Source organism: Mesoplodon mirus (assembly GCF_964341445.2).
Source record: "Mesoplodon mirus genome assembly, chromosome: 4".
NCBI classification, from domain to species: Eukaryota; Metazoa; Chordata; class Mammalia; order Artiodactyla; family Ziphiidae; genus Mesoplodon; species Mesoplodon mirus.
The window spans coordinates 43504024-43516105 of NC_138979.1; the positions used below are offsets into that span (position 1 = coordinate 43504024).

The following is a 12082-nucleotide window of genomic DNA, read 5'->3' on the forward strand; positions in this document are numbered from 1 at the left end:
CTGCATTGGCAGGAGGATTCTTAACCACTGCACCACCAGGGAAGCCCCAGAACTACCATTTCTAAGAGAAGTGCTCTCAGATCTTTCAGGCATCCCATTCATTATATGTTATAGTCTTTTAAAAATTGAATTATATTGACATACAATATCAGTTTCATTTGTACAACATAGTGATTTGATATTTTTATACATTATGAAATGATCACCAGGGTAAGTCTAGTTACCGTCTGTCACCATACAGAGTTATTACAATATCATTGACTACATTCCCTATGATGTACATTACATCTCTGTGACTTATTTATTTTATAACTGGAAGTTTGTAACTCTGAATCCCCTTTATCTATGTCACCCAACCCTCTAACCCCCTCCCTTCTGGCAAACACTAGTTTGTTCTATCTATGAGTCTGTTTCTGTTTTGTTTTCTAGATTTCACACATACTAAGTGAAATCATATGGTATGTGTCATTCTCTGTCTTATGGTCATTTTTTATGTGGCAGGTCATGCAGCTGGGATACTTGATTGCCTAATTCTTGGTAACACTTTGCTTCATGAACATGGGCAGGAACATAAACCAGGTTTTAAGATGATTATTCAGATTCCCCCCGATGTCAAATGACTAAAAGGTCTATTTCTCACCAACACATGGCAGTTGGATCTCAAGTTATCTGAGGTCAGGGAAGGCGTTCAAAGGGCCATCTATATGCTTCAGCCTGGGTCCCTTCTGTGGAATCACTAAACACAGCCCCTCCTAGCTGGGACAACTCCCACCATTAAACAGAACTTCTTGAAGTGAGCAGAAATCATCTCCATGTCACTTCTACTCACTGATCTCATTTCTAACCTTTTCATGTGTTATCTTTTCTATCTTTAAACAGGCGATTTTCAACAAATAATTTAAAATTGTATTTTTTTTTTAATTTTTTGCCTTATAACAAATTTAATCAGTTATACATGTACATATGTTTCCATATCCCCTCCCTTTTGCGTCTCCCTCCCACCCTCCCTATCCCACCCCTCCAGGCGGTCACAAAGCACCGAGCTGATCTCCCTGTGCTATGCGGCTGCTTCCCACTAGCTATCTACCTTACATTTGGTAGTGTATATATGTCCATGCCGCTCTTTCACTTTGTCACAGCTTACCCTTCCCCCTCCCCATATCCTCAAGTCCATTCTCTAGTAGGTCTGTGTCTTTATTCCTGTCTTACCCCTATTAAAATTGTATTTAATGCCTTCCCACAGCAAGATAACTTATGGATTTTTGTATTTAATAGAATTGTATTTTTGATCAAAATTTATCATGACCAGATTACTAAAAAATGATTAATTTTAAAAGCCCTTTGCTCATGAGTGAGTGGTGAAACTTTGAAGAGCATTTGGGATATCATTCGCTTCTTGTTCATTCCAATTGGTATTTGCAACAGTTTTAAAACAACATTGAGATTTTTCCCCAAAAATGATGATCTCCTCAATTAGACTAAAAATGCTCTTAAATGTTTGCTTTGTTATAAATTGGAGGGAAAGGGTAGGAAGAAAGAGGCCAGTCCCCAAACACCCACCTGAGCCACTTGCTCATGCTTACCTTGGGTTGGATGGCCTCTTTCTGGCTCATCAGTTGAGACCTTAAGATGAGGACTTCCTCCTTGCGGACATCGAGCTCCTCACTCACAGAGGTCAGCTGCTCCATGAGGACACGGTAGGCTGGTGCACCTGGAGCGGTCACCTCGGGGGCACTTTTCTCACTAAGGGCCTTGCGTAACTCATTCAGCTCATTTTTCAGTTTTTTGTTTTCTGATTCTAGTTCTTGACGCTGTATGAAGAGACAAAGAATAGTTCATCACTGTCATCCTCAACTTTACACTGGAATACTCATCCTTCCCTAAGATAGTAGAAGAATTCTGCTGGAAAAGATTGCCAGAGCTCCCCTAGTGAATGGCTCCCCTGGTTCTACTGGGAACTCTGCTCTGAAAATTAAGAAAGTCAATGTCAAGTGGAATTGAGCAAGGTGAATGGTAGTTTGCTTCATCAACCTAAATTCCAGAATCAAATTTATTCCAGGCCGCCCAGGGTGTGGACACAGGCCTGAAGAGAATGCTGAGTCCTAAGGGTTGAGTTTATCTCAGTACTAAGAAGCCCAGGTTTTCTTTATGGGTAAATACAAGCACAAATATGAAGGTCCAAATGGTCAGGGCATTTCCAATGAATGGTTCAGAGAGCAGATCCTTGAAGTGTTGAGTAGTACCCTCTTATTTCTTTTGTAAAGGAGAGGGGAAAGACCACTGAAATTTTAGGCTTTTAACTTCTGATTTAAAAATTACATAGCATTTAAACTAATAAAATCCTCTATAGTGTTTCAATAGCAACAAACAATATATTTTTGAAGCTTCTTTCCTGTGTGACATGCTTGTGAAGCTGCTGGCGGAAGCCTTGAGAAGCAGGAGGAGAGGATGGGCGACCTCTTCCTTCAGTCATCTAGATGGACATACACATCCTTTACCATCTCCATACTTTCACATACTACCAGCCATCCTCCCAACACCAGTTAGTGCTGCCCTTTGTAGGCTCTGCTCAAACAACGGCAATGGAACCCAGAATAGAGATCTGACGCTAAACTCTATTTACTGACCCTAAAATACAAATGTCACAGGATACTGGTTGGGAAATAGTGAAGCAGACGGGCATTTAAAAGCACCATGCTGATTTATTTAGCACATGACATTAAGGCTTTATGATAGTGGAAGTGAGACACTTCCATACAAAAATAAAATATTTTACCATTTCTTCCAGAGAAGCAATCTTAGGTTTATAGCACCATATTAGACCTTTCAACATGTTATAGTAAGACTATTTAAAGTCCTTTTTTTCCCCTAGTTTAAGAATTTATAACACTTTCTTTCATGAATTAGTCCATTCAAATGTGAAAATGAATGCTCCTTCCTATCCCCAGTCTCCTACCAACTGGTAATCAGATTCATATTGCTATTTGAAATATGAAATTGCTATATGAAAATGTATGAATGTCTTTACTTCGACACCTAAGCTCTGATGCCATGTTTCCCAAACTTTAATGTGCATCAGAATCACCCGGAGGACGGATGGCTTGGTGCCACCCCCATGGTTTCTGATTCAATAGGTTCGGTGTGAGGCCTATAAATTTGCATTTCCATCAAATTACCAGGTCATGTTGATGCAGATGGCCCAGGGACCACATTTCAAGAAACATTAAGCTAATACTTGGGAACTGTCTTTCTCTACAAACACATAGTTTCAGTGGGGTTTGATGGTTCGAGCACGGGGTTTGGAGCTAGAGATACCAATGTTCAAATTCCATTCCTGTCGGTTTCTAGTGGGGTCATCTTAGGGAAGTTACTTATGCTTCTTAGTGTCAATTGCTTCATCTATAAAATGGGAATTAAAATGCTTACTTGCAGGATTGTTGTTAAAAATTAAGGCTGACGTATAAAGTGCTTGTATTTTAAAATGATGAAGATAACGACAGCAGCCAACATTTGTTGGGTCCTTATGATGTGCTAGGCACTATTCTAAGCAGTTTACATGAATTACTTCATATAATCCTCATGACAGTCCTATAAGATACATATTATCATTATTCCCGCTTTATAGATGAGAAAACCAAGGCACAGAAAGGAGAATTTGCACACAGTCATAGAGTGGCAGATCTAGCATTTGAACCCAGGCAGTCTGTCACCTGGGTCCGTGTCCTTTACTACCTTCTACAGCCTCAAATGGCAGCTACTGCTCCTGCTTCTGCTTAGACTGAACTCTAGCCTATATGAAAGAGAATTTTAAAAAGGGAATGACACAGGGCTACAACTAATGCCTGAATAAGCCTTAAGCTAGGGCCTCAGGTGCCCTTAAGGATGTTCTCTGAGAGAAAGAAGCTCTGAGCAGGTCTCTCGCCACAAGATATTCAAAGTCTCGGGCTGAAACTTCCCATTACCTTGAGTGACTCATATTCCAGTTCTGCACCTCTAATTTGTGGTCTTTCTTCTTCCTAGGGAAACACACAAAGTTAAAAACTTTATAAGTAAGTAGTTATATTTTAATTGTCACATTTTTACTCTTAGAATATTTCCTAGCTCAGCAGAAAAGAGTGAGGAGAGTTAAGCCCTCACTACTTGAACCAAAACCTACTTGGTTAAAGTTAAAGTACTTCTGGGCTGAGTTGCCGTTAAAGAAGAGACTGCAGAACTCTGTTTGCCATGGCCCTAGGGTGGGAGAGCACTGCGCACCTTTGCCTTACTTCGGAGCACCTGCTCCTCCTTGCGGTCCAGCTCATCCTGCATCACCTGCTTCTCCTGCTCCAGCTCTGTGACCCGCTTCTGGAGCTTGAGGAACAATGACATGTCCAGAGGCACTTTCTTCTCGCTTGGCTCCTAAACCCCAGAAATCAGAAGATGGTCAAGGTGGTTCGGAAGATGTACAAGCCAATGAGAAAATGATGAACAACTCAACAGAGAAACAGGCAAACTTATAGAAGAAATATAAATGGCCAAAGAATACACAACTAACACATCCAACCAGCTAATAAATGGAAAAATGCGAATTAAACAACAGCAAGGTACCACTTTCCCCCTATCATATTGGCAAAGACTAATAAGATTAATAAGGCCATGTGTTAGTAACAGTGTCTTATAAGATATTGGTGGAAGTTATAAGTAGGCCCTTTGGAAGGGCAAGTTAGCTGCATTTATTAAAATTTAAGTCTGTATATTCTTTAACATAGGACAAACATAGCAATATATGTTTAAGAATTAATCCTACACAAATACACAAGTACACAAAAATATATGGGGAAAGATGTTCACTGTAATATTTTTTGTAATTGAAAAAAACTAAAAAGAACTCAAATGTTGGTCAATAGGAGAGCTGCTTAAATAAATTATGGTATAGCCAAACTATGAAGTATTTTATAGCTGTTAAAAATAATGAAGTAGATCTACATGAGTAGATAAATATGTTCTAGATAAAAGTATTAAGTGAAATGAACAAGTTGCAGGATAGTATCTCATTTTTCTTAAAAAAAAAAAAAAACCCAATATACGTGACTTTTAAGTATACCTAGCACATGGCAAACAAATATCTAGAAGGCCATTGAGGTTATCTTAGAGAATGGGAGGTACTGTGGGAAAGTTTCATTTTCTACTTCACACATTTCTGTATTTGAATTGTTTACAATGAGCATGTACTACTTTTGTAACTAGGAAAAATGATTTTTGAAAAGGTGAGATGTTAGCATAAATATATTGAGGTCAGAGAGAAAACTAAAAAACCAACATATATACAGCCCTTAATAAACTGAAAGATAACCTAGTAGCATTTAAAAGCATGTCAATTGTTTCTAAAACAGAGTCACAGGGAGAACTAGTAGGATAAATAAAGATACACTAACTAAAGCTAAGCAAAAGGAAATAATTAACCCCTAACCACCATCATAGAAATTCTGGAGGCTCCATAATTGTTTTACTTTCTTTACTTTGGGTTTGAATTTTTAATGAGGTAAGAAGAGAAAGAATTGTATCATTAGATTTAATGGAGAGGATTAAGAGCCTCTTTTTGTTAGAGAGAAAGAGAATAGTAACAACAACTTATTTATTTAATTAAATGATCGAAGTATAATTCTTAACTGATCAGCAAATCTTATATTTCCAATTGTCAATTTTTAAAAAAATGTTTTCTCCTCGTATAAAAGCAAAATAAGTTTAGGAAATAAGAAAAGTACAAAGAAGAGAACTGTAAGCATAATCTCATATCCAGAGAAACCCCACAATTTTTGTCCAGTCTTTTTTTAATAAATTTAAAGAACTGGAATAATACTTTCATTATAATTTTATACTGTCTTTAAAACTTAGCATCATATTACAATCGTTTTCCAAATTTATAATATGATACTTGAAAGCACAATTCTTAATGGTTGTATTGACATATGTACCATCATTTGCTTAGCTATTACCTTACTGGTGACCACTGGGGTTATTTCTAATTTTTTGCTATTGAAATATACTAAAATAAACAACCTAGTACATAAATATTTAAACATTAATGTTTTTAAGTCTATTAAATTGGTTGAGCCTGTTTATACCTCCATCAGCAACCACCAGCTTGCCTAGAACAGCAATGACTGTTATCACTTTAAAAAATTGGCTCAGCTGGTAGACCAGTAGTGGTATTTCATTATTGTTTTAATTTATATTTCTTTGTCTTTTGATGAGGTTGAATAATTTTTATATTCATGAGCAATCTTTGATCTTTTGTGAATTCTTGGTAGTGCTAAGTTCAGTATTATTCCAGTTCTAAAAAAACACCTAAGAAGAATCAACTAAACTAAGAAGTGGGACATTTATAGGCTGTCAGGGTCATTTATCTACAAACTAGTTAGACCTGGTCTTTTTCTTTCTGTCCACTTTTTAAAAAAAAATAATTTATTTATTTATTTATTTATTTATTTATTTATTTATGACTGTGTTGGGTCTTCATTGCTGCGTGCGGGCTTTCTCTAGTTGCAGCAAGCAGGGGCTACTCTTTGTTGTGGTGCCTGGGCTTCTCATTGTGCTGGCTTCTCTTCTTGTGGAGCACAGGCTCTAGGTGCACTGGCTTCAATAGTTGTGGCACACGGGCTCAGCAGTTGTGGCTCTTGGGCTCTAGAGCACAGGCTCAGTAGTTGTGGCATATGGGCTCAGTGGCATGTGGGATCTCCCCAGACCAGGGCTCAAACCTGTGTCCCCTGCATTGGCAGGCGGATTCTTAATCACTGCACCACCAGGTAAGTCCATCTGTCCACTTTTGCACTGCTCAGAGTAACAAAAAGTTTAGGTCTATGACCTTCACCATAAAGTCTGTCCTGACTTAGTAGAACAGAGGTAACATCTTCCCTGGGTATGAAATTACTACAGAATTTCATTCATACAAAAATTCATTTCTATACATCCCACAAATACTTATATTTTAGCTTATTTATAATGTAAACATTCTATCTTATGTATTTTAATGTTTGTTCCTCTATTAATGGTGTATGTATCCCTGAAAACTTTTAACTATTTAATCCTTTTTTCACACTATGATAGAAGCCTTCGTTCTATGAATTAATATATTTCATCATCGTACCTATAGATAGGAACATTTGACAACTGCAAAAATTGAGGCATAATGTTTATAATTAAGAGAGCTCCAAATGGTGCCCATTCTTATCCCTAATGACACGTATAATCAAAGAGATATTGTCCTCTCTATACCACGTAAGCAAGAAGGAAGTTTGGGCCATCTGGCTCAGGGAAGTGTCTGGGGTTTTGTTTTGCTTTCTTTCCTTTGTTAGGACTTTGTCATCTAGGGCTTTTCCAAGAAAGTGAAGCTTTAAAACTAATCTAGGCCTCTTGCCTTCCAAGATGGCCCACACTCTGTCTATGGAGTGTGTATTTCCCTGAACAAACCTTCTTTCACTTTACTATGTCTTGCTCTTGAATTCTTGCTTGCACAAAGCCAAGAACCCACACTTGACGGCCATCCCAGGGACTCAGACATGACTTGGGATGTGACCATCTTCTCGCACCCCATTCTCTTTCCTGCAACATCTTTTCTGGCACCCAATGCGGGGCCTCAAAGGCCATAATCTCGATCCACCTACTGGGCTACAGCTGCCCTCTGAAGGGTGGCTGGGACTTATCCTGAGCCATGTAGATTCAAGTAGCCCGTTAAGTGGCAGCTGACGTCGCCTGCAGGATCTGGCAGAGACCAGTTCTCTGGCCGTGAAGAAGCGCACTGAGGCCAACGCTTTTCCCCCTCAGTCTTTCTCATTCTCCTATTGCTCTATCTCTTTGGACTTGATAAGATCCACCCAGAGGACCACCAAACATCCAAATTAAGACTGTGCGGCAAGTAATTGACAAATTGGTTGGGTCTAAAGAACTCCTGCCAGGGGCTTATCTGGTGGTGCAGTGGTTGAGAATCTGCCTGCCAATGCAGGGGACACGGGTTCGAGCCTTGGTCTGGGAGGATCCCACATGCCGCGGAGCAGCTAGGCCCGTGAGCCACAACTACTGAGCCTGCGCGTCTGGAGCCTGTGTTCCGCAACAGGAAAGGCCGCGATAGTGAGAGGCCTGCGCACCGCGATGAAGAGTGGCCCCCGCTTGCTGCAACTAGAGAAAGCCCTCCCAGAGAAACGAAGAACCAGCACAGCAAAAATAAAAAAAAATAAAATAAAAAAATAATAATAAAACTAATCTAAAAAATAGCAACAGTCTCTCATTAGAGGAAAATCAGGAAGATAACAGAATTTGTTCACAAAATTACCATGACAGGCCTGGCAGTCATTCTGGAATTACTGCTGACAATAGCTGAGAAAGTTATGGTGACGCTTTCCCTGGATTTGACAGGTATGAGGAAGCTCGACAGCAGTAGCAGAACTGAGATAATTAGTTAACGGCTACTAAGAAAGGGGCATTACAGAGTGCGGAGAAGCAATGGTTCCAAAAAAATAACCCCAATCCACGAAGATGCAGGAAGTGTGGGAGGGCTGCAAGGCAAGTGGAGCTGTCAGGTGAGTTCTTCAGAGAGAAACAGCAATGGAGGTGTCATTGTGTCTTGTGAACAACCAATCACAGGTTTCTGATTTGTGACTAGAGAGACATTAATCTTTTATTTTTACATCAAATTTTGCTATTATTACATGACTAAGGTCGGAATTCTGTGTTTCAAAACAATTTAATTTTAAAAAAATCAATTCATAAACAAGAGTGATCCCATTATTATCCTGGCACTGGATTCTAAAAGAGCTACTTGGGAATATTACACATAGGAGTTGAAAGTTTTCCTTTAGTTTGAAAGGGGCAATTTGTAAACCTGGCCATTACAGAGGTAGTTGCAGGAAGAAATGCAAACCTGCAAGTCATAAGTAATTCGAAGTACAAAGTTATGTCCTGCACAATTTCCCTTCTGATAGTCAATCTCTCTTTTTCTATTACTAGTTGTGTAGATTTCCATCTTTCTGATCCTGGCCACACCCAGTCAGAATTGTAGGGTGGTCACTGGAAGTCTGTTTATTAGAGCAAAAACCTTTGTTTTTTGAACACTTACTATGTATCAACACTGCTACAAGTGTTTTATAAAAATTAACTCATTTAATCTTCAAAATATCACTATAAAGTAAGATAATAATAGCATTGCCACTTCACAGATGAGGAAACTGAAACACAGAGAGATTGAGGCTAAGGTTATGGACTCAGTCCCAAGGAGGAGAGTTACTGTAGTCTGTCCCATGGTAAAGACAGCACTAACCAAAGCCAGCCACATCTCAGATGCATGCACTTAGTCACAAGCAACAAGCATGACTAGTTCAGTCAACAGCCTTCCTCATTACTGAGAGAAGACTTCCAGTGTATGACCTACTGTTGGTGGTCAGTGCACATGACAGACACTAACAATAATCCAAGATCTGTAGGTGATTTCTGGAGCACAATTCACACTTCATTATTCAAAAAAGATGAAAAATGTACCAAATCCCACTCTAATCTATGTCTTAACTTGAGAAAAGACTTGACAGAAAACAAGTGAGAACAGAAATGAAAAGGTTACCACTCCCCTCAAATCTGTAAGAATCTGGAGAAAACTTGAAAAGAATAGAGACCCTGACAAAAACTATTACTAGTAAAAATTAGGTAAAGCATATAAGACTTTTGAGTTTAAAAATGTAATGCCCACTACTGGGCATATACCCAGAGAAAACCATAATTCAAAAAGACACATACACCCCAATGTTCATTGCAGCACTATTTATAATAGCCGGGTCATGGAATCAACCTAAATGCTCATTGACAGACAAATGGATAAAGAAGACGAATGGTACATATACACAATGGAATATTACTCAGCCATAAAAAGGAATGAAATCGGGTCATTTATAGAGATGTGGATGGACCTAGAGACTGTCATACAGAGTGAAGTAAGTCAGAAAGAGAAAAACAAATACTGTATATTAACATATATATGTGGAATCTAGAAAAATGGTACAGATGAACCAGTTTGCAAGGCAGAAATAGAGACACAGATGTAGAGAACAAACATATGGACACCAAGACCAAGGGAAGAAAGCGGGGTGGGGGAGCGGGGGATGAATTGGGAGATTGGGATTGACATATATACACTAATATGTATAAAATGGATAACTAATAAGAACCTGCTGTATAAAAAAATAAATAAAATTCAAAAATTCAAGAAAAAAAGAAAAAACAAAACCCCAAAGAACTCTGGGCAATAATGAATTGCTGTAGTTTGAAACCACTAAAGTCAACAGATAACTTGAACAACCTCTGTCCTGCTATATACAGGCCATACTGCTGTATCAATGTCCCCAGCCTAATGTTATCTGTAGACAGAAATGGGACTGGAGAACCTCAGTGTAGAACCCCTGAGTGCAAGGAGGCAGAGTGTGGAGCTCTGAACAGACAAGCCTCAGTTAGAATACTGGCTCTGCCACGTACAAGCTGTGACCTTGGGCCAGCAACTTAGCCCTCTCCTATGTATGAGTCCAATTATATGACACTTTTCTTTAAAAGGAACAGAATGAGATGGAGAAACTTTTCATCCCAAGTGGAATTAAGATGAGAAAGGAAAGAATTATTCAATTTTTTCAGCTGTTCTGCCAGAAGCAGTCTATTTCTGACTTGGCCATTCTCTCAGAATATGATACAAAAATAGAAGAGTTGTGCCTGAATTACCCATTACAGAAACTAATGTCATATTTGAAGAAGATCTGAGAATTGGTTTGGGAACAATCTAACTTAAAGTCACTGTACTCTTGGAGTTACAGTAACATGTCATTTTGATTTCAAACCATGTAACACAAAACACTAAGGCAGATTTATAAGCTGTTTTTCATGCATTTTTGTGGGAGAGAATTACATTGGTACAAACTATCATCAAACAGGCAGCAATTTTGCTAAACTCTTGGGCACTGGTATTTGTAATATTCTAGGACAGAGGGCTTGCTTTTCAAATAATTTACCTCAGTCTGAAATAAATTCATGACAGGCTATGTTTTTTGCACATAGAACATGTTAAGGTGTAAAAGGGAATTACAGAAGGGAAAATCTGATCCTCAAAATTACATTAAAAATGAAAATTAAAATGTTTATTGACAAAAAAATATGCAGTAAGTATGTATGTACACAGCTAATTAAGCGCCTTTAAGTCACTTATGAAGAATAAACAGCATAAAACAAATGTTACGTTTATGGACAAATGGGGTCCTCCCTGCAAAGAAAATGTTCTCTGTTAGTAACAGCATGGGCACATCTTACTTTTACTGATAGGTGTCTAAAATGTACCTCTGTCCTTGATGGAATGTCTTCAGTTTCTGCAATTTCAGAGCTAAAGGTGTATTCGGACTCATTGCTGCTGTGGGTGGAGTCTGTTCTCTTGTGTCCAGGCTTAGGCACATTCTGCAAGACAAATAAGCAGTTATAGTTAACACAACATAATTAAATAATTGAACTAGGCATAGTTAAGACAGCACCCACCTTAACTCGGTTCTAATCCTCACTCACTGACTTAATGTTCTCATGCCCAAACGATCTGTTCCATGTTGTATTAACAAACTCTTACAAAAGGGTCACCTTCAGAGCTCCTCAAAGAATGAGAAAGATGCACCAGGAGGGCATGACAAGCACAGTCACAAAACCAAATACTCAAACAAAAATCATCTGTGATTACTGGCAGAGTCCGCCTTTTAAAGTTGTGAGTGGCTAGTCGCACTGGGTGAAGCATAGGTATGATGCCTCAGCATCTAAGGACTGCAACTGACTTCCATGTTGCAATCAAATAAAACCTACCAAAAAGTTCATAGGATATATTTAATGATAGCATCATCATTTTACTGCACCGTATTTGGGCATAAATGGTAAAAAAAAAAAAAGTCGGGGAAGGGGGTTTCCACTTAGGCGACTACAATTTCTGTTGGTTTTATGCCTGAAGCTGAATCTCTGGAGTCAGCAGTGGGAAGGATGAGTGTGCAGAAGAGGCAAGGAAGCTGCTCGAAGAATCCTGGGAAGATCCTTGGGTTATTAATTC

At 38.7% G+C, this 12082-nt stretch overlaps 1 protein-coding gene across 4 annotated transcripts in view; it reads right to left on the reverse strand.

The window, feature by feature from the left end:
- The window catches only part of MYO5A (myosin VA), a 200975-nt gene that overhangs the window by 40450 nt on the left and 148443 nt on the right, over positions 1 to 12082 (reverse strand). For all 4 annotated transcript variants that reach the window (XM_082618354.1, XM_082618353.1, XM_082618352.1 and 1 more), the window contains exons 25-28: positions 11341 to 11454; positions 4255 to 4398; positions 3963 to 4016; positions 1584 to 1811 (exon numbers count right to left, since the gene is read on the reverse strand). In XM_082618354.1, the coding sequence (XP_082474480.1) occupies positions 1584 to 1811; positions 3963 to 4016; positions 4255 to 4398; positions 11341 to 11454 (540 nt within the window). The remainder of the gene's footprint in view (positions 1 to 1583; positions 1812 to 3962; positions 4017 to 4254; positions 4399 to 11340; positions 11455 to 12082) is intronic.